Below are 22,979 nucleotides of genomic sequence, written 5' to 3'. Positions count from 1 at the left end.
GAGGGATCCAAGAATTTTGTGGGGAAGCATAATAGCATAACGGAAAGGGGCTTGAATTTTCTAGATAGAGGCATATTAAGGCCAAAAGCATTTACGAGATTCAGTTCAATACTTGGAGAATCACTGATTTAGCTCTCGAACGTCTAAAACAAGCTACTGGACATTGGGCAAGTAGTACTAATTCTCAAAATAAGATGACGCCAAGCGAGGACAAGTTTGCAGAAACGAGATGAGTCGGACCAAACACGACCTCCTCAGGTATATGTGATATGGAAAGCTACCAGTCTACCACCCCCATCCTAAACCTAGAAGGGATCGGCATCATCATCATCAGGGCTTAAGGAGCAGCGAGAGCCCGATCTTGGAGCTCTTCTCGATGGCCTTGGTATCGAACTCGCTGGAGATGGTCAGCAATGACTTGGGCCTCAACTCGTGCTGGATGAGGGCACTGACCATGCCGTGGTTGTCGTAGCGCACCTTCGTGGTGGTCAGAGGGTCCAGGGAATACTGAAACCCCAAGGTGGTGGTGGTCTCATTACTCGACAAGCTGTGGCTCACCTCTCCTCCAACAGCGGCCTGGCTGTTGCTCACCATTTGGTAGTAAGACGCAGATAGGCTGTCCCCTTTGTTGTTTCTGAAAAGGGAAATCATCCACCATTCATACACACCCCCATCAGTTCATGCAAGATTACAGGAAAGGTGAAGTGGCCAAGAGTCTTCTAGAAGCAAAAACTTACAGCATCGCAGCAGCATAAAGATCGTCATTGGTGAAACTCGCTCCGAAATTGCACTTGGTGAAATCCCCAGTTGCACTATCATAGGCAACATCAGCACCAAGAGCAAGAGCTTTGTTGCCAACCAGAGCTGAAACGTTAATCAGAGGTTTTGAGTGTAGGCCAAAACCCACACTGATTCCAGCGTAATCATGCAAGTATTGCAACTCAGCCTGCAAGAAGAAGAAGGTAAGAGTGTAAAAGACAACATTTTTATTGAGCTATAAAATACTTAACCAATCTGGAAAATGATGGTACCTTAGCAGGAGTGTGGTTTGTCAAAGGAATGGTCACAATTCTCTTCAAGCCTGGTATGCACCGAGTCTCGGATGTGGTTGTGATTAACACCTAAAGGGAAACATTGAAACAATTGATTAAGCTTGGTTCATCATCAGAATCTGAGACTTACAATAAGATTTGACCAGAAAAGGACACGGCCACTTACTTGAGAGTCTGAATTTGCTTTCACATCAACTTTGACATTGTTGTAATTAAACTGGGTCTGGATCTCGCTAAGGATAGCTTATTTTTTCGTTGTGCTTGTACCAGTGATTACCTATAGGGATAAATTTCAGAATATAGTATCTGATTTATAGTTCACACCTAGAATTGAAAGCTCAAGACAGCGGGAGCTGAACTTTACAAAAATATTAAAGATGATACAAGTATGGACAGAAAATGGATAAAGACTAACAACTGGTCATAATTTTAGAGCAGACCAAGTATCAACAAAGAGCTGTACTAGCAGGTTTTAGGATTTTGACAGTTTCAGTAAACAAAGGACTGTAAAAGAACTGAAAAAGTGTGACTGGATCAGTTGTTTGTCGGTCTGCATCACATAGTGAGCAAACACATATCTATAAAACAGTAGACAAGGTGATTTAAAATATCGACAATGGCCCCGCTACAATAAAACCAATACAAATTCTAGAATCTAGTATTACTGTTATTACATTCTAATTGCTAACTCCTTCACGACTATCTATGTTCATCTACCTATTCTCACCGCAAGCCTTCATTTACAATTAATAATAAAGATCAAGTTCATAAATACACGTTAGAAATCCTACATTGGTAATAAGGGTTAGCAAGCCAAGTGTCAACAAGAGCAAAACATCTAGTTGTCTGGGTGAAAACACAATCTTTGACGCCAAAAATAAGGATTTCTAGCAAGGCAAGTGTCAACAAGAGCTGAACTATCAGGTTTTGGATTTTTGCAATTAGAATACAAACCCAGTTAAAGAACATAACATGAAGTTTGTCTGGGTGAAAACACAATCTCTGAAGCCAAAAATAAGGATTTCTAGCAAGCCAAGTGTCAACAAGAGCTGAACTATCAGGTTTTGGAATTTTGACAGTGTCAGTTAATAATGGACTATAAAAAAACTGAAAAACTGTGACTGGATCAGTTGTTTGTCAGCATGTATATCTATAAGGGAGTAGTAGACAAAGTGAACTAACATATTAACAAATATAAATAATATAATTAGTATTTACTGTTACATTCTAATTGCAAACTCTCTCATGATTATCTATCTTAATCACCTATTCATTCAGTGCGTGCCTTCAGTCATAACCAACAAAGACCAATTTCATAAATACACGTTAGAAATCCTACACTGTTTAGTAACATGAACGTAGTTCCAGTTAAAGAACATAACACGAAGTTTGTCTGAAACCCAAAATAAGGTCAAGTAGGCAGAGTGCAAGCAGATCTACAACCAAAATGTTGGACGCCCAAAGGTACGAAACAGTTCAATATTAACACGTACTTTTAGACACTAAACCAGGAGGCCAAGAAATGATGAACAACGCACAGAATGCAGGGAATGTCACCTAGTTAATATCAGGTTTGTTCATTAACTTGGTGAAAATGCTAAAGCATCATCCTACCCACTAATTATTACAACCAACCCCAAATGCCACTTTTATCAAGCTAGTAGAACCCATGAAAACCATAAATATGTGTATCACAATGCACGCACACCAAAAATACTTGCATACAGCTTCACATCAAATCAGAAATCAAACCATAAACATGTGTGTAACAATGCACGCACACCAAAAATACTTGCATACAGCTTCACATCAAATCAGAAGCCAGGCATAAATAATTGCAGGTTCTATCCAAACTGTAATCTACATTCTATATGACATAACATGAACACAGTAATTTCCATCTAAAGATGACCACATGTATCGTTAATCCACCACAATAAGACCCACAGAACTAGCACCATCATCCACCAACTACTCTAAGACAGTCTGAGATCTTGCACTCAATTCAACTCAAATCGAACCATCCCCCAAAACCCCAAATCTGCATAATTAAAAATGCAGAAAACAAAAACAAAACCTGAATCCTCCAAAATGCACGCTAAACAACACCTCACTTCAAACGAAAACCCCAGCAGCCATCTGGAATCCAACTCAAACAATTATAAACTGACACATACAGGAACGAATCATGCGAGGCAAGCATTCCACGGGATGACAGGAAACCACGAAAAGCGAGCAGAGATCGTTACTACTCAGTACTCACAGTTCCATTTGCGGCGTAAGTGGTGAGGGTAAGCTTCTGGTCCGTGGTGAAATCCTTGTACAGAAGATCTGCAAAACCACCAAGGACAGCAACCAGAAATTAGTAAAGGGGGAAGCGACTAGTCGCCTAGAAAGCTCAAATCGAGAATCATCACCACCAAATTAAATCCCATAAAACCCCTGAAAGTTAACCAAAAAGGGAAGCGCGCGCTCGTCCTGACCTCTGGCCTTCTTGCCGATCTCGGAGTAGAGACCGGGACCGGTGGCCGGCTTGGGAGGAGCGCCACACTGGGCCGCCATGGAAGGGCCGTCGACCGGGGCCGGCTTGGAAGGAGCGTCGACCGGGGCCGGCTTGGAAGGGCCGTCGACCGGGGCCGGCTTGGAAGTGGCGTCGACCGGGTCCGCCATGGGAGGAGAAAGGGTCGGCCCGAGGACCTGAGAGCGGCGGAGGCGGAAGGAAGCGAGGCCGGCGGGAAAGGTGGTGGTGGCGTGGGTGTGGTACAGATGGAGGGAGGACACTACTTATAGCGGCGTGGAGAGGGGGGCGGTGGGCGCCGTATGGCGGCCTGTTGTGAGATGAAGGGTGTAGATCCCTTGCCGCGGGGTGTTTGGTTGTGTCTTTCTCTTCAAGAGAAAGAAGCTGGGGATCGGAGGGGATGGTCTATGTTTGCTTGGAGAAAGGGTTGATGAGCCAGTCATGGACTTTGAGCTGATCCCTGTGGACCAAAAGCTGGAGTACTGCTTTCTAAGATTAACCCTGTCGGAGACGCCCCACGCCAAGATTGTGTTGATCCGTATGGACATTTGGCATTTAAGATCAAGCTTACCTCATTTTGCATTTAAGATGAAGCTTACTCATCAAACCATCTTTTAAAAATAGTAATATTGCATCCGCAGTAACATACTTCTAGTACCTATCAAACGTGATGCCACGTTTCTCGGGGAATGCACAATGCATCCTAAGCCTTAGTCAGCCCTTTAGACATATACAGTAGCATTTTTAAGTATTGATGATGAATAATTTCCAGACTACTCCCAATGTGTTCATCTTTTAGATAGCGCAACTGCGCAATCCCCTCTTTTTACAAAAAAAATTATCATGTCCATATTTCCTGAAGCGGAATTATCATGATTCATGTCCATCCTCTCTAGAGTATTGTATTGTCAATAACTATCCTTTAGCATCAACTTTAATTAGTGGATCCATCGATAAAACCAGGTTGTCCAACAAGCAAACACTAGTACTCCCTCCGTCCGGAAATACTTGTCGAAGAAATGCATAAAAATGAATGTATCTAGAACTAAAATACATCTAGATACATCCATTCCTCCGACGAGTATTTCCGGACGGAGGGAGTAGAAAAAGGGCCATTTGTCCCAGTTCGTAAGGGCCTTCTGTCCCGGTTTTGGAACCGGGACTAAAAGGTCGTTACTAATGTCCTTGGCCTTTAGTCCCGGTTCTTACACGAACCGGGACAGATGGGCCTCCACGTGGCCGCTGCGGCCAGCCCAGGCCTTTGGTCTCGGTTGGTGACACCAACCGGGACCAAAAGGCATCCACGCGTCAGCAGCTGGCTGGAGCTGAGGTTTTGTTTTTGAAAGGGGCTGGTTTAGGGGTTTTGGGGGTTAATTTAGGTTGTTATTAGCTAGCTAATAGAGAGAAGTGTCCTCTCTTATATCTCCGTGCTTGGTTTACCAACGCTACTGCTATGCCTAAACATGGCTTAGATTGAAGTGAAGGCAACATGTGGTGCATGTCGAAAGTAATACTAATCCTAACTTTGATCAAGTTTGGATTGTACTACTTTCGACATGCAGCACATGCATGTTGCCTTCACTTCAATCCAATCCATGTTCATTTCACCCGCTGATATATAATAACTCTTCATGCTTGCATCATGCATCATCATATATAATAACAAGTCCTACTAATCATCATCATACAACTTCTACTCGTTATTAATAACAAGTCATACGATCATCATCCTCATAGTCATCGAACGAACCCTACTTAATTGTTCTTAGCACATGATCATCAGTATTAGGTAGGACCTAAATACCCTCTTTAAGGTAAAATAGCAAAAACAATATAGACCCTGACTCTCCATTATGGAGAATGAAGATCATCCTGTCTCCAATTCTTGCGCTTCGCTTCCTTTTGCTTCCAAGAACCTCCTTACGACTGTCCATACATTTTTTCCATTTTTTGATTAGCATGTCTCCACTTCTTTGAGAAATCCGGTATGGACAGTTGAGATTCGTAGGATGACCTGGATATATGTTCAAAACACGAAGGCTGCCATTCTGATACATCAAATGAGGCACACAATCCTCTCGGATTCTCTATTGAAAAACATAGTAATAACTTCATAGTTAGCAATGATGTACTAGTTTTAGAAGTATGCAAAAGATGCACGGATGTCGTAATAGTAAAAAATCTTACCAGGGTATCTCCATGGTAGTTACCGTAGTTCAACACATGCACTAGTGGCACGTATTGACCATAATGTTGAGGAGTTTGATTGTACATATTGTAATTCTCAATATCAGTACAAAATCCGACCAGATGATTTTTCTCCTGAAAAGTTAATTCGGAGCCATCGGTGTAGTGAGTTTTGTCTACCATGTTCCACACATTATTTGAACAATCAAAATAAGCTGTCAATGGAAATGAGATGTCAACTATTTTGAAATAAACAATATAAATTAGCTAATAACTATGTTTGAGGAACTCACATAGCGGTAGAATTGGAGGCGTATCAACAAGGACCCAAATGTCCATATTGTCTTGCTCGATTTCAGGATCACCAAGATCCATGGTGACAAGCATACCCTCATCAAAACCATACATCTTGCAAAGTGCTTCCCATTTTTTGCAACCAAAATGGGTTACGCTCTCAGAATTGTACAACTTTACTTTAAAATCCACACCATGATGGGTCCTTAGGTGAATTCTCTTTGTTTCGAAACTTTCATGGTCTTCAAAACCCATCCTCTTCAAGACATAGCGTCTTGCATGGCATGGGATAAGCTAGTCGAATTGTAAAAGATGAAAAGTACATGTTGAAATATTTGAAGTCGTGCTTAATTACGAAAAAATAACACTTGTCGTTGTTGCGTACCGTTTCAACATCGAAGGTCTCCTCCAGCTTAATGCTGAAGCGCCGATCTTCGTCCAGGTAAGGCATGTCGCACAGACCTCGGTCGTCGTGGCACCAGTCGCACTCCCCCGGGAGACTTTCGTCGTCCGAGTACGACATTTCCTATGTTCATAATTCAAATATTAAACATCTACAATTAAATATATGTACTAAAAAACCTAAGTTAGATCATTATTATTCATCATGGGTTGACTATCGGTCTGTCGAGTCTTTTCTTGAAAACTCTCAGCTCACGTGGTGTATACATTCGACCGTTGGTGATGGTTGCTCCTCCTTTCATTCCCGAGTGCATTACACCAAAATGTCTAGCACACGGGAATGAAGGAGAAGCGACCCCCACGACAACAGTCGGGATTCTTCGTCCTCTCATATATATATGGTGGAACTCTTCCTCACTGATTAATTCCTCTCTGACATTTGCGACCGTCGGTGATGGTAGCTCCTCCTTTCGTTCCCGAGTGCATTACACCAAATTGTGTAGCACACGGGAACGAAGGAGAAGCTACCCCCACGACAACAGTCGGGATTCTTCGTCCTCTCATATATGGTGGAGACTCAAGAGACTTAAAGTCAACCTGAAATATCGTTTAATTATCTTTCTAAAACCGGTTCGTGGCTAGTCTCACCTCGAGGTCGGAGGGGGTCGGTGACGGGGACGACGGCGGGGATGATGGAGGGGGTCTCCTAGATTTCTGCGAAAACAAAAACCCTATAAGCTATCAACTATCATATGCGTACGCCTTGCATAGTGCTCTCCAATTCGAGCATTCAAAGTAGGAGTAGTTTTCCAATTTGAGCATTCAATAAGCAAAATCAAATCACAAAATAAAGTAGTATTCAAATTAGGATGCATTCAATTATAAGCAAAACTACATCATCTCCATGCGTCCGTACATCGTCGAATATTATCACTAATACACCTCGAATACATATAGTACAGCTAGAACCGTAGCGCCCGATGGGTATCGGCGCGGGCGGTGGACACCCAAAGAGAAGGAACCATCACAGGATCACAGCTCCAGTGAGATCCCTGAAGAACCTGCCAGGTATTGTCGAACCTGCCCTCCAACGCAACCATGTAGCGACGGACGTGCTCGTCCTCCTCGCTGACACGGTGACGTACCACCTCCGCGGTGTCCGGAAGTCTCGGCACCGTCACTGGCCCACGCGACCGCCACCAAACAAGGATCGGGTCAACGACGGGCTGGCTCCTCACCAACCTACGCCCCTGGAAGGTAGCACCTCCCAAAACCAGCCCGGCGGAGCCCAGTCCCGGACATGGCCCCTCTGATCAAGCCGGCCTCCTCCGCCGAGTCGACGACGAGGATGCGGGATTGGCATCGTCGACGTCGATGCGGGAATAATTGCTTTAACTAAAAAAATAAACTAGTTCTATTAATTTTCTTGCTAAAAATAAACTACTTCTATAGTAAAATAAACTAGTTTTATTAAATCAACTAGTTCAACTACTAAGCACTTACTATAAATAGAATAAAGTAGTACTTACTAAAAATAAACTAGTTTAACTAGTTCTATTATTTTTCTAACTAATTCTATTAAACACTTTCTCTTCTTATTCTATGAACAAAATTACAACACAAAAAAATCATAAAAATTCTATGAACAAAATAAAAATTATATGAACAAAATTACAACAGAAAAAAATCATAAAATTCTATGAAAAAAATTGACATATTCTTTGCATATGTATGAACACACGAACATTTCATTATTCAACAATAATGTCACCAAAAAAATCTATGAACAGAAAAAATTCTAACTTTTGCATATTCATTTATGAACAAATTACAACAACTCAACTAACTACACATCTAAATTAATTACACATCTAAATTAGGAAAATTCATATAATGAGCTCATACTGCGCAAGGGGGCGGCGATCGACGAGGAGGCAGGGCACGGGGGTGACGGTGAGGGGCGCGGCGACGGGCGACGAGGAGGCAGGGGGCGGCAACGGCGACGGTGAGGGGCGCGGCGATGGGCGACGAGGAGGCAGGGGGGCGCGGGGCGGTGCGGGACGGCGTCGGAGGCAGGGCGACGACGGCACGGCGAGGCGCAGAGGGGCAGCCTGGCGGCGTCGTCGGGGCGGGGAAAGACGAACTGAATGAAAAATTTCACAAGTGCTAGTTATATAGACGAAGCATTGGTCCCGGTTCATGACAGCAACCGGGACGAATGCGACCTTTAGTCCCGGTTGGTGCCACCAACCGGGACCAAAGGCCTCTTTTCAGCAGCCCAAAGGGCGGGAAGCGGTGGCCTTTGGTCCCGATTGGTGGCACCAACCGGGACTAAAGGGGGGGCATTGGTCCCGGTTGGTGCCACGAACCGGTACCAATGCGCCCCTTTAGTACCGGTTGGTGTCACCAACCGGGACCAAAGGCCTTGTGCTGCTGCGCCCGCGTCAAAACTTTAGTCCCACCTCGCTAGTTGAGAGGGGCGCACAGTGGTTTATAAGCCCCACTGCCGCACCCCTCTCGAGCTCCTCTCCATTGCAGGCTTACGGGCCTAATTGTCACTGCTATGCCTGATGGGCCTACTGGGCCTTCTGCGGGCCTGAATCCTGACCCATCGATGGGTTTCTAGTCGTATTCAGGCTGTGGTGGCCCAGTAGGTGGCATATTTTTTATTTTTTCCTGTTTTTTGTTTTCTTTTTTGCTTTATTTACTTTGTTTTGTTTCTACTTACAACAAAAAACTTATTTATTTTATTTTGTTTCTAATTACTTATTTATTTTACTTTATGATAATTCTTTTTGCTATTAAAGTTTCTAACAAAAGAAGTTCTTTATGAAAATTCTTTTTGCTTTTAATGATTTTGAACAGAAAATACTTCGATAATTTTAGTTGCATCAATTTTATATAATTTTAGTTTCAATAATACTAGAGGTTGCTTATAATGTTTTGAAGAGAAAATACTTTGATAATTTTAGTTTCATAAATTTTATTTATGTTATTAAAGTTTATTTTATTTTGTTTCTACTTATATATTTTATTAAAGTTTATATTTTTTTAAACTTATTTGAACTCCTGACTTTTTGTGTGTTCAAAATGCACCATTCAAAGCCACATCATCAATTTTCAACCCTTTCTGACTTCATTTGTTATTTTTCATGCATTTACTGATTATTTTGAGCTATAAGACCCTAAAATTGAAAAACATTTCAAATGAACTATGAAAAGGTTGAAAGTTGGCATGGTATCATCATTTCATCCACATAGCATGTGCAAGAAAGTTGAGAGGGTTACGACAAAAACTGGATGCACTTCGTGTACAAAACGGACAATCTCTTTCGAAGTATCAGGATTTCATACGGAAACTCGTCTGTTACAAAGGGATTTCAAATGAACTACGAAAAGGTTGAAAGTTGGCATGGTATCATCATAATAGTTGTGGACAGAAAGTCTTCAGTTTTTCTTCGCTTGTGTCCTTTCCTTATTGCGCCGTAACCATGGATAATCTTCATCATTTATCAGGATGCTTGGGTCAGCCTTGACTTTGAAGGGAGGAATTTCATGAATTTTTCATAATCTTCGGACATGTCTGACTTGCCCTCCACTCCCACGATGTCCCTTTTTCCTGAAAGAACTATGTGGCGCTTTGGCTCATCATATGATGTATCCGCTTCCTTATCTTTTCTTTTTCTCGGTTTGGTAGACATGTCCTTCACATAGATAACCTATGCCACATCATTGGCTAGGACGAACGGTTCGTCAGTGTACCCAAGATTGTTCAGATCCACTGTTGTCATTCCGTACTGTGGGTCTACCTGTACCCCGCCTCCTGACAGATTGACCCATTTGCACTTAAACAAAGGGACCTTAAAATCATGTCCGTAGTCAAGTTCCCATATGTCCATTATGTTACCATAATATGTGTCCTTTCCCCTCTCGGTTGCTGCATCAAAGCAGACACCGCTGTTTTGGTTGGTGCTCTTTTGATCTTGGGCGATCGTGTAAAATGTATTCCCATTTATCTCGTATCCTTTGTAAGTCAATACAGTCGAAGATGGTCCCCTGGACAACGAGTACAGCTCATCACAAACAGTGTTGTCACCTCTGAGACGTGTTTCCAACCAACTGCTGAAAGTCCTGGTGTGTTCACATGTAATCCAGTCGTCGCACTGCTCCGGGTGTTTGGTGCGCAGACTGTTCTTGTGTTCATCGACATACGGGGTCACCAAGGTAGAGTTCTGTAGAACTGTGTAGTGTGCTTGAGACCAAGAATATCCGTCCCTGCATATTATTGAGTCCCCTCCAAGCATGCCTTTTCCAGTCAGTCTCCCCTCATACCGCGATTTAGGGAGACCTATCTTCTTAAGGCCAGGAATGAAGTCAACACAAAACCCAATGACATCCTCTGTTTGATGGCCCATGGAGATGCTTCCTTCTGGCCTAGCGCGGTTACGGACATATTTCTTTAGGACTCCCATGAACCTCTCAAAGGGGTACATATTGTGTAGAAATACGGGGCCCAGAATGACAATCTCATCAACTAGATGAACTAGGATGTGCGTCATGATATTGAAGAAGGATGGTGGGAACACCAGCTCGAAACTGACAAGACATTGCACCACATCACTCCTTAGCCTTTGTATGATTTCTGGATCGATCACCTTCTGAGAGATTGCATTGAGGAATGCACATAACTTCACAATGGCTAATCGGACATTTTCCGGTAGAAGCCCCCTCAATGCAACCGGAAGCAGTTGCGTCATAATCACGTGGCAGTCATGGGACTTTAGGTTCTGAAACTTTTTCTCTGGCATATTTATTATTCCCTTTATATTCGACGAGAAGCCAGTCGGGACCTTTATACTAAGCAGGCATTCAAAGAAGATTTCCTTCTCTTCTTTGGTAAGAGCGTAGCTGGCAGGACCTTCATACTGCTTTGGAGGCATGTCGTCTTTTTCGTACAAACGTTGCAAGTCCTCCCGTGCCTCAGCTGTATCTTTTGTCTTCCCATACACGCCCAAGAAGCCTAGCAGGTTCACGCAAAGGTTCTTCGTCACGTGCATCACATCGATCGAAGAGCGGACCTCTAGGTCTTTCCAGTAGGGTAGGTCCCAAAATATAGATTTCTTCTTCCACATGGGTGCGCGTCCCTCAGCGTCATTCGGAACAGCTAGTCCGCCGGGACCCTTTCCAAAGATTATGTGTAAATCATTGACCATAGCAAGTACGTGATCACCGGTACGCATGGCGGGCTTCTTCCGGTGATCTGCCTCGCCTTTGAAATGCTTGCCTTTCTTTCGACATTGATGGTTGGTCGGAAGAAATCGACGATGGCCCAGGTACACATTCTTCCTGCATTTGTCCAGGTATATACTTTCGGTGTCAGTTAAACAGTGCGTGCATGCGTGGTATCCCTTGTTTGTCTGTCCTGAAAGGTTACTGAGAGCGGGCCAATCGTTGATGGTTACAAACAACAACTCGTGCAGGTTAAATTCCTCCTGTTTGTGCTCATCCCACGTACGTACACCGTTTTCATTCCACAACTGTAAAAGTTCTTCAACTAATGGCCTTAGGTACACATCAATGTCGTTGCCGGGTTGCTTAGGGCCTTGGATGAGAACTGGTATCATAATGAACTTCCGCTTCATGCAAATCTAAGGAGGAAGGTTATACATACATAGAGTCATGGGCCAGGTGCTGTGATTGCTGCTCTGCTCCCCGAAAGGATTAATGCCATCCGCGCTTAAACCAAACCATACGTTCCTTGGGTCACGTGCAAACTCATCCCAGTACTCTCTCTCGATTTTTCTCCACTGCGACACGTCAGCGGGTGCTCTCAACTTCCCGTCTTTCTTACGGTCCTCACTGTGCCATCGCATCAACTTGGCATGCTCTTTGTTTCTGAACAGTCGTTTCAACCGTGGTATTATAGGAGCATACCACATCACCTTCGCAGGAACCCTCTTCCTGCGGGCTCGCCGTCAACATCACCAGGGTCATCTCGTCTGATCTTATACCGCAATGCACCGCATACCGGGCATGCGTTCAAATCCTCATACGCACCACAGTAGATGATGCAGTCATTAGGGCATGCATGTATCTTCTGCACCTCCAATCCTAGGGGGCATATGACCTTCTTTGCTGCATACGTACTGTCGGGCAATTCGTTATCCTTTGGAAGCTTCTTCTTCAATATTTTCAGTAGCTTCTCAAATCCTTTGTCAGGCACAACATTCTCTGCCTTCCACTGCAGCAATTCCAGTACGGTACCGAGCTTTGTGTTGCCATCTTCGCAATTGGGGTACAACCATTTTTTGTGATCCTCTAACATGCGATCGAACTTCAGCTTCTCCTTTTGACTTTCGCATTGCGTCCTTGCATCGACAATGACCCGGCGGAGATCATCATCATCGGGCACATCGTCTGGTTCCTCTTGATCTTCAGCAGCATCATCGGGCACATCGTCTGGTTCCTCTTGATCTTCACCAGCTCCCCCCGTTGCAGCATCACCATATTCAGGGGGCACATAGTTGTCATCGTCCTCTTCTTCTTCGCCGTCTTCCATCATAACCCCTATTTCTCCGTGCCTCGTCCAAACATTATAGTGTGGCATGAAACCCTTGTAAAGCAAGTGGGCATGAAGGATTTTCCGGTCAGAGTAAGACATCGTATTCCCACATTTAGGGCATGGACAACACATAAAACCATTCTTCTTGTTTGCCTCAGCCGCTTCAAGAAACTCATGCACGCCCTTAATGTACTCGGAGGTGTGTCTTTCACCGTACATCCATTGCCGGTTCATCTGCGTGCATTATATATAATTATGTGTGTCAAAAGTAAGAAAATCAGACAAGTATCTATCTAAAGTAAGAAAATCATACAAGTATCTATCTAAAGTAAGAAAATCATAAAGAAGATAAGAACAAGAGGCTCACCACGGTGGTGCCGGCGACGAGATCGGCGCGGGCGATCAACGGCGGTGAAAACGAGGACGGGGCGTGACGGACCGCTAAACCTAGACAAATCTCGGGAAAAATGGAGCTCCGAGGTCGAGCTTCGAGAGGAGAAAGCTTAACTAGTGTGGCTCGAGCATTTCATCGAACACCTCATGTGCATAGGAGGTGAGCTAGAGCACCCAATGCCCTCTCCCTCGCCGGCCAGCAAAAAACAGAGCACCGTGGAGTGCTCTGCTGCGGCGATGGGGTATATATAGGCAACTTATTTGTCCCGGTTCGTGGCAGGAACCGGAACTAAATCCCCCTCCTGTACCGGTTCTTGGCACGAACCGCTACCAATAGCTGTGAGCCAGGAGCGCGGCCCATTGGTCCCGGTTCGTGCCTAGAACCGGAACAAATAGATCTAGACGAACCAGGACCAATGCCCACGAGGCCCCGGCCGGCCCCCTGGGCTCACGAACCGGGTCTAATGCCCCCCATGGGTCCTGGTTCGTGAAGAACCGGGACTAATGGGCTGGCCAGGCCCGAACCAAAGCCCTGTTTTCTACTAGTGAAACACAAGGCATGCATCCACATTTTCTTTGCGGCGTGGGAGAGCTCCTCACCTAAAGTTCCTCGTATTAAAGAAGGCCCTAAGCCAGCAGTTCCATACAAGGAGAATATCTCATTCGCTGATGAAGCTAAAGGGGAGAAGAGTTACATGACTCGAGTCAAACAAAGAGGCATCACATCCATGCGTGAACTTCACCATGGAGCGCCACATGTAGCCTACACCACCAGAGGACAACATTCATTCTTAAGACTGATGCTAGCGTCTTAGGATCAATGCTCATGCAAAAAGGACACTCGGTGACACTCTTAAGCAACATTGGGGCCAAAGAACCAGACGTTGTCCACATACGACAAAGAGTGCTTGGCATTTCTGCTCACCATCGACCAATGGAAGCAATATCTGTAGCACAAGCCATTCGTCATCTATACAGATCAGCGAAGCTTGCTGCACTTAGGAGACCACTACATCACGACACAAATTTAGCAAGAAAAAGATTTTTCAAACTGATGGGCATGCGGAATAAAGTAGTGTACAAAAGAGGGTGTGAAAACAAAGTTGATGATGCTCTGTCTCGTAGCTCACCTACATACCAAGCACATGGGATATCGGTGATCACAAAGATGGATGAAGATCGTGGTAGAACATTACAACTCTGATGAACAAGCAAAAAAATTGTTGGCCGAGCTAGACAGGCAGCAATGAGCAAGTGTACTATTTGCATGAAGGGGTGATTCGTTTCGAAGGACGGATTTGGTTGGTATCTCACACTGAAGCTCATCAGGCAGTGTTGGCAGCTTTGCACAACAGCAGGCTGAGAGGGCATTGTGGAGTCCTGGTCATGCTAAGACGCGTCAAACAACTGTTTTATTGGCCCAACATGTGAAGGGATGTGGACAACTTTGTGAAACACTGCACTGTCTATCAACAGGCAAAGCACGAGCGATGCAAAATGTCGGGTCCGCTTCAACCTCTACCAGTCCCTCCTGTGCCATGGCAAAATGTTGAAGGACTGCCCACTCCAATGGGTTTGATACTATCTTCGTCGTCATCGACAAATTTTCGAAGTATGGACACTTCATACCTCTCAAGCACCCATACACGACAACCTTGGTGGTGACTATGTTCCTAGACTCTGTCTATCGACCGCACGACATGCCTCAAGTCATCATGTGGCAGCGGCTCTTCAAGTTGGCCGACGCAACACTTTGCGCTCTTCCTACCACCCGCAGACAAACGATCAAACCAAGAGGCTCAATCAATGCCTCTAGACCTACCTCGGATGTCTAGTGCATGATCAGCCACATGAATGGGCATCCTGGCTGCCACAAAGCTGAGTATTGGTATAATAAGTCGAATCTATTGTCAGGTTGCTTTCAAGTGACAATAGATTCGACTTATTATCATGCATTGCATCCATAGATGAACCGGGGACGCCAGCCACCGATGTTCATCCAGCACTACCATACCCGGTAAGCATAGCTAGCACGATTCTAAAAAAAAGAGGCATAGCTAGCACATGTGTTGTTTCACCTTTGCAGATTCTTGCTGACTGCTACCTCTTGAGCATGCGTTGGTTTTCCCTTGAAGAGGAAAGGGTGATGCAGCAAAGTAGCGTAAGTATTTCCCTCAGTTTTTGAGAACCAAGGTATCAATCCAGTAGGAGACTACACGCAAATCGCCTAGTACCTGCACAAACAATTAAGAACCTTGCAACCAACGCGATAAAGGAGTTGTCAATCCCTTCACGGCCACTTGCAAAAGTGAGATCTGATAAAGATAATAAGATAAATATTTTTGGTATTTTTGTTGTATAGATTGAAAAATAAAGATTGCAAAATAAACGGCAACAGAAATAGCTAGTTGACAGAAAACTAATATGATGTAAAATAGACCCGGGAGCCATAGGTTTCACTAGAGGCTTCTCTCATGATAGCATATATTACGGTGGGTGAACAAATTACTGCCGAGCAATTGATAGAAAAGCGCATAGTTATGAGAATATCTAGGCATGATCATGAACATAGGCATCACGTCCGTATCAAGTAGACCGAAACAATTCTGCATCTACTACTATTACTCCACACATCGACCGCTATCCAGCATGCATCTAGAGTATTAAGTTCATAAGAACAGAGTAACGCATTAGGCACGATGACATGATGTAGAGGGATAAACTCAAGCAATATGATATAAACCCCATCTTTTTTATCCTCGATGGCAACAATACAATACGTGTCGGTTCCCTTTCTGTCACTGGGATCGAGCACCGCAAGATTGAACCCAAAGCTAAGCACTTCTCTCATTGCAAGAAAGATCAATCTAGTAGGCCAAACCAAACTGATAATTCAAAAAGACTTGCAAAGATATCAAATCATGCATATAAGAGTTCAGAGAAGAATCAAATATTGTTCATAGATAATCTTGATCATAAACCCATAATTCATCGGATCTCGGCAAACACACCGCAAAAAGTATTACATCAAATAGATCTTCAAGAGAATCAAGGAGAACTTTGTATTGAGATCCAAAGAGAGAGAAGAAGCCATCTAGCTAATAACTATGGACCCGAAGGTCTGTGGTAAACTACTCACACATCATCGGAGAGGCTATGGTGTTGATGTAGAAGCCATCCGTGATCGATTCCCCCTCCGGCGGAGCGCCGGAAAAGGCCCCAAGATGCGATCTCACGGGTACAGAAGGTTGCGGCGGTGAAAAAAGTGTTTCGTGGCTCCCCTGGATGTTTTCAGGGTATAAGAGTATATATAGGAAGAAGTAGGTCGGTGGAGCTACAAGGGGCCCACAAGGGTGGGGGGCGCGCCTACCCCCCTGGGCTGGATTGCGTTTGTTCCAAAAGCAATCCTCGCGAAGGTTTCATTCCGTGAAATAGGTAAAAAAACAGCAATTTGCACTGGGCCTTCGGTTAATAGGTTAGTCCCAAAAATAATATAAAAGAGCATAATAAAGCCCATTAAACATCCAAAACAGATAATATAATAGCATGGAATAATAAAAAGTTATAGATACGTTGGAGACGTATGACTGACCCTCGTTTAGGACAGCGCCTAGCGATGGTAGCAAGCCCATCCAAGACTGCTTGCTACCCCTCCCGGTGCGACAAAGGCCTCCGTCGCTCAGCAACTCAACCCACCACCGCATATGCAATCGCGGTCGCTAAGCTACAAAAAATGCAATTACAAATGTGTACCTATAGCTTCCAGGTTTACGAACAAATATTCACTCTAAATAGATCAACCCCGAAAACACTAAACCACATGCTTTATCCTCGCACCATTATCAAATCACTGTCGTGTCATCCCAAATATATGTACCAGATGGAGATTTAAGATGTTAGGGAAAACCAACTAATCTATTGATTCACGTTTGTTTGCTTCTCTTTCTTTTCAAAGATCCCGGCGCTTTATCTCCCGACTTATTAGACTTCTTTGATGCTTCTGGTTCCACAGACCCGTTCAGTTTCTCCAGAGCTTAAATTTAACAGCCCAGCAAGGAAAAAAAAACAACAGAAACAATATATTAGGATGAATAGGAAGCATCAAAGGATGGCACACCAACATAATCTGATTAAAATAGGACTGTTTGACTCACCAGCCTCAAAAAGTGGGCGAAGGCTTTCTATTGGTTCCTCGGGCAGGGAGCGTAGGATGCAGCTAGAACCACCTGCCTTCTTCAGCATATTGTCAAATTTTTTAACCTACACAGGATTTGATTCAGCAACCCAAATAACAAGAGAAGAAGTATCACACTGAGATTAATTTATACACCTGGTAGTAGAACATCTGTTTTAACTCCAAAACAAATATCAAGGTGATTCATTGTTGATGCATTCGTAAGTAGAAAGTCCCAATAGTAACAGTTGTCTACACCAAATTCAATATAATCAATATACTCAATTTGCTTGTTCCCCAGCAATCTAATTAGCCAGCAGCAATACAAGGATGAGATCAGTTGTTCTGCATATTCTTTACACATTTAGTCATGCAATGTACATTATCATGGTGTATTAATCAATCAACCAAAGCAAGCATTGTACCAAAATGCTAACTATTATTATCGTTAAACAGAGCATTGCCTCATTTTTCCTTAAAAACGTGAAGCAAGAACCAGATTCGCCTGCCCTGGCAGTCCGGCCTGCTCGGTGGATGTATGTTTTCACATACTGTGGCATCTCGTAGTTGATAACATATTTTAAACCATCAATATGTATTCCTCGAGCCATTATATCTGAGCCAATCAGAACATCTATTTTCCCTTCCTTGAAGGCTGCCAATGTCTTCCTGCAGCAGAGTTTGATCAATATGACAAGGTGAGATTAAGTTTAACATATCAGTATCTCATTCCACCATGAACATGAACAAACTTAACAAGTAATGCCGCTTTCTTAAGTTTGCACCCAAATGCTCTAAACAAAGATGATCCATGGAACTTGTATAAGGCATATTCAGTCAGAGTTGATTATTTGTAGTGACTTATTTTTGTGGCTGTCTGCAACCAACTAAAGAAAATGAACTCAGATTTACAACAGGAAACAAACATCAGTAAATTACCTTCGAGTAGATTCACGCTGCAAACTTGAAAATTTACTAAACTTAAAGGGCAACTCTTCGAAAAATCCCAGGAAAGTGCTTAGTCTGTGACTATCATCTACAGATTTAGTAAAAACCAAGCACTTCTCCCCGCACAGCTCTTGGAGAAGAACAATGAGACATAGCGGCTTTATGTTTGATGTACAGATCTGCAATAACAGCAAGGATAATGAGAACACACGGCATAGTTCACAATAGCCTTTTCACATTTTGGGTGTTTCAGGCCTCAGCATTGATAAAAGTAACAATCAGTAAATTTGCCCAGAGTGTTGGAGACAAACCAGCTTGTAGGACTCCAGCTTTGTAGGAATTCTGTAACGCTTCTTCCCACTATTCAACAGCAAAGGATGATGCAGCTCAAGTTGAGAAAGTTTGCTGGGATCTTGCGTCAGTGTAGCAGAACAGACTATCTTTGCCAGTCTTGGATAGCATTTACCTTTAAACCCTCGCTCGACACCCCTAAATGCCATAGCATAGATTAAGTCCTCAACTGAAATATAAAGTGATAAAAGAGGGCAAGAATAATATGAGAAATTGATTTAGCAGGACAGGGCTTACGATCTTCTAATGGTAGTCAATGGATGCAGTAGAGTTCGTCCAGCAGTGTCATCCTGGAAATGATCTTGATTAGTTGGGAGAGTAAACTGGATAACTGTTGGTAACCAGGACTGATATGCCTCTCTTAACATCCTATCTGTCTCATCAACAACCTGGAACCGCAAGTTTCAAAAAAATAAAAAAAATCACAAGCAAGTACGCAACAATAATAAGATGCAAAACTATAGTGCTATGCTAAGTTTCATATCATCATATGCTAGAAAAATTGTACAAACAGCGGGCCCTGTTGACTGAATAATTCTTTGGAAAGAACAGAAGCAGGGCATGCCAAACTTGTCGCAACTAGAGGCAACACTCGCATGGTTTTGAATGCCATCCATAGCAAGTGTCTAATTGAACTGGATCTAGAAAATTGTTTTAGTCGTCCCAAAATGCCCCAAAAATAACCATGAATTGCTGCTAATTGGATACAAACCAGCTAAAGTAAATCATATACACTTGGTCCAAACCCATTGCCAGCATTATGTTTGACATTACATGGTACTATGGTACTATGGCACTATGCACACACAAACAATAATACCTCAAATATGTATAACAGCACCTATCAATGCATCACATATGAACTCGGCCGTGCATTGTATGGAGAATGGTGCGTAGAAATAGGAGACAGAAATTGTTGCCAATAAGCCTACCAGGTATTGAAGATGCTCCAGACTAAAACCTTTTGTCATTTTGATATGATCCATCAATCTTCCAGGAGTTGCCACCAATATATCAACTTTAGTCTGTGGTTCCATTTCAACATATTCATCATCAAGAGATGGGTAAAGCTCTTGTTTGGACTTCTTGATCAGATCTGAGATTTCATCCGCGATGGACGATTGACCAACTGCTGATGCTACTGCCAAGCCCACCACAGGAGCAATAGCATCAAAAACCTCTTTAACCAGAAATCGCATAAACAAACAGAAGAAACTCCCATTTGTTATGATGAACTGGAGAATATTTAATGGATAAATTGCTGGAATTGCTATTGAAATACAGACTAGCATACACAAGTTTCTAGAAGGTAAAAAGAAAACCTGCAATGCTAAATCCCGTGTAGGTAGCACAATCAAAGCACGCAAGCACCTTACTACAAAATAGACCAAATTGAACAGTAAAACAAGTGAAATTACTAGTTCATATGAGACTGAACAAAATTGATGCAGCCAATGCTAACAGAACTTCTAGTAGTTATGGTTAGAACCTGCCTAAATGCTAGGAGCGCAAGAAGCTATTCAGTGAAGCGCAACAGCACCATTGTTCTAAAAGTGCAGGATCAAGCATCACAGATTCAGCAGGCCATAATAACTGAACAAAATACTGCACATCACAGACAGGGAGTATGAGTATGGTATGGTACCTGGGGTCTAGGCGGGGGAGGCTCATCACAGGGCAGCCCAAGAAGGAGTCGATGTCAACCGGGTGCCGCATCCATGGCAGGTGCGGCACGCGCTCCTCGGGCACCCCGTCCTCCAGCTCCTTCGTCTTCATGGTCACCATCAGACGCCAACAGTGGCAGATCTAGGATTTGAAAACAGGGTGGTCCTCCTAAAAAATATTACAACAAATATGAAGTGTGAACGTTGTAGTAACTAATTAGCCTTCTTCTCTATCTTCATAGCATGTCTCCGAGAAAAAGAAAAGGAGAAGCAATGTCCCTGGTCCTCTTCATTCTTCAATAGTTATGCAATAATAATCTTCTTTCTATCAATCATAATGACATAACTGAACACAAATGATGTGCAATAATATTTGTATGTGTTTGTTGGTTCGTGCACTAGACAGTGGATAGCACAGCAAAGAGCAAACCGTAAATCAAAATTAGGGAATGGACAGTGGACGAGCTGGTACCTTAAATCGAGCTAACTGCTGAGCAACGGGAGTGTTGGAGTGCGGACTGGGCGGCGGGCGCCGGCTTGCAGCTTCCAGGGGCGCCAGGCGGCCGGGGCAGGGCCGCAGGGGGCGGGAACGTGTGGTGGGCGCGGCTGGCGCCGAGCGCCGGGAGGGACTGCTGGATGGGGAGGCGGGAGGGAGAAGGCTCCTGGGCGGCTGGGCGTCCGGCGAGGCAGGCGGGGTCGCGGGGAGCGGCGGGAAAGGGCGTCGTGGTCGGGAGCGTAATTCCCTATTCGCCGCATTTTGCGGCAAAATGTCGACCTGCCGCACACCCATCGGGAGGACTCGAATCTCAAACCTCCCACTTCTGGAGATGCGAGTCTAGCCACTCGACCTTAAAAACACTACTGTCCTATAAGTGCAAAGAGGTCTGCTATTATATGCTCCTTTCTTTCACGTTTTTTCTTTTTCGTTTTCCTGTTTCTTTTTTTATTTTATTTTTGCTTTAGAAATATCGCAATTTCAAAAAAGTTCAATATATTCAATAATTTATTTGGCTTTTTATAAAAAATGTTTTATTTTCTTTGTCCAGGTTTCAAATAACATTCCGTTCTTTTCAAAAAAAGTACAAAATTTGTTTGTGTTTCAAAATGTGTTCGGTGTTTCAAAATTTGTACGTGATTTTCAGAAAATGTTTGCGTTTTCAAATTTGTTCAAATTTTTAAAAAGTTTTGGAATTTCACATTTGTTCCCATTTTTCAAAATTTGCTCGTGATTTTCAAGAAATCTTGCAATTTTCAAAATAGTTTTGGAATTTCAAATTTGTTCCCGATTTTCGAAAATTGTTCGTGTTTTTCAAAAAATTATTCACATTTTCAAAAAATGTCCACGTTTTCAAAATTTGGATAGAAATTTTAAAAATGTTCAAGAATTTTTAAAATTGTTTGTGGTTATAAATTTTTGTTCATACTTTCACGAAATTTTCCATTTTCCATTATTTTTGTTCACCAATTCAAAAAAAATTCGCTGTTTGAATTTTTGTTCGGAATATCACGAAATGGTCCATTTTTCAAATTTTTGTTCACAAATTCAAAAAATGTTCGCGGTTACAAATTTCTTTGGAATTTCATAATTTGTTCACACGGTTACAAGTCAGGTTTAGTTCTTTAATACATGCGCTGCTAATTAACCAACTGTGCTAGTCTACTGTGTTGGCGACATGTGCGCGGTCGCAAGCACTTTGTCACAAGTTCGAACCCCCGTCGCGCCTGACTTTTTCTTTTTGCCATTTTTTCGTCCCGCGGTGAAGCTTCATGGGCCGGCCCAGTCGAGCTGCCCTTGTGCGTCTGGCCACCAATTTGACGCAAAGAGGGTCCAATAGGAGGTCTCGTCGGGAGCGACTAGGTCAAGTGTTATTGGGCTTTTATTTTTCTCCGCCCATGTCCAATTGCATATGCTTATAGGCCGGTCCAAATCGCAGGGTGGGCCGCTGTCCAGCTCCGCCCCTGGCTGGCAAAAACAGTGAAGAGTCTGATCTAAAAAAAAAGAGACAGTGAAGAGTCGCGAAGTATCTTTCTATGCGCACGAGTGGTGTGTCGTATGTGGGAGATTTTTTTAATGTTTTATCTCTTAAACCGTGTGGTCAAATCACGAATTGTTTCATCGTTGGATTTCTCATGTTAAGATTTTCAAAAATAGATATCATATTAATAGATTTCGAATAACTCTTTTCCACGACAAAATCGAAAAAACCAAGAATATAAGAGACGAAAAATAACAAAAAAAAACTCCGAAATCCGGGAAAAGAACGCAACCGGAAAAAAAGAACCCGGAAGCACATGTGTGTTTTTAAAAAAAAAAAATTGTAAGCACAGATGTGCGTTTCTTTTTTCCGGAGACATGATTGTGCTTCTCGTGAAATCACAGATTGTGCTTTCCCATTTCGTGAAGCACAACATAAGGTATTTTCTTTCTTTCTTT

At 43.2% G+C, this 22,979-nt stretch overlaps 2 protein-coding genes across 3 annotated transcripts; both read right to left on the bottom strand.

Moving 5' to 3' along the window:
- Positions 1 to 104: 104 nt before the first annotated feature.
- Positions 105 to 3,923, bottom strand: LOC109739047 (mitochondrial outer membrane protein porin 2-like). Its single transcript, XM_073511856.1, has 6 exons — positions 3,536 to 3,923; positions 3,312 to 3,383; positions 1,219 to 1,295; positions 1,032 to 1,121; positions 738 to 946; positions 105 to 634 (listed from the first exon to the last, which is right to left on the bottom strand). The coding sequence occupies exons 1-6, from the start codon at positions 3,720 to 3,722 to the stop codon at positions 331 to 333; spliced, it is 939 nt and encodes a 312-aa protein (XP_073367957.1). The 5' UTR covers positions 3,723 to 3,923; the 3' UTR covers positions 105 to 330.
- A 12,419-nt stretch (positions 3,924 to 16,342) lies between these two features.
- LOC109737939 (DEAD-box ATP-dependent RNA helicase 1) lies at positions 16,343 to 21,407 on the bottom strand. 2 transcript variants are annotated; one of them, XM_020297055.4, is made up of 10 exons: positions 21,018 to 21,407; positions 20,527 to 20,714; positions 20,204 to 20,256; positions 19,814 to 20,061; positions 19,119 to 19,270; positions 18,842 to 19,019; positions 18,522 to 18,709; positions 18,047 to 18,251; positions 17,563 to 17,668; positions 16,343 to 17,441 (listed from the first exon to the last, which is right to left on the bottom strand). In XM_020297055.4, the coding sequence occupies exons 2-10, from the start codon at positions 20,664 to 20,666 to the stop codon at positions 17,332 to 17,334; spliced, it is 1,380 nt and encodes a 459-aa protein (XP_020152644.1). In that variant the 5' UTR covers positions 20,667 to 20,714; positions 21,018 to 21,407; the 3' UTR covers positions 16,343 to 17,331. The 2 variants fall into 2 exon arrangements, with proteins under 2 accessions (XP_020152644.1, XP_020152645.1); XM_020297056.4 differs by having other exon boundaries at positions 19,119 to 19,171.
- Positions 21,408 to 22,979: the final 1,572 nt, after the last annotated feature.

The sequence above is a fragment of the Aegilops tauschii genome, chromosome 3 (assembly GCF_002575655.3).
Source record: "Aegilops tauschii subsp. strangulata cultivar AL8/78 chromosome 3, Aet v6.0, whole genome shotgun sequence".
NCBI classification, from domain to species: Eukaryota; Viridiplantae; Streptophyta; class Magnoliopsida; order Poales; family Poaceae; genus Aegilops; species Aegilops tauschii.
This window is presented reverse-complemented; position numbering and strand designations above follow the sequence as displayed.

Coding starts and splice junctions, on each gene's coding strand:
- LOC109739047 (XM_073511856.1), bottom strand. CDS start 3,722: ATGGCGGACCCGGTCGACGCCACTTCCAAGCCGGCCCCGGTCGACGGC. Junction 3,384..3,535: donor GATCGGCAAGAAGGCCAGAG/GTCAGGACGAGC, acceptor GTGGTTTTGCAG/ATCTTCTGTACAAGGATTTC. Junction 947..1,031: donor CAAACCACACTCCTGCTAAG/GTACCATCATTT, acceptor TTCTTCTTGCAG/GCTGAGTTGCAATACTTGCA.
- LOC109737939 (XM_020297055.4), bottom strand. CDS start 20,666: ATGGTGACCATGAAGACGAAGGAGCTGGAGGACGGGGTGCCCGAGGAG. Junction 18,710..18,841: donor AGCTGGAGTCCTACAAGCTG/GTTTGTCTCCAA, acceptor CTGTTATTGCAG/ATCTGTACATCAAACATAAA. Junction 17,669..18,046: donor CGTTTTTAAGGAAAAATGAG/GCAATGCTCTGT, acceptor AATCCTGTGTAG/GTTAAAAAATTTGACAATAT.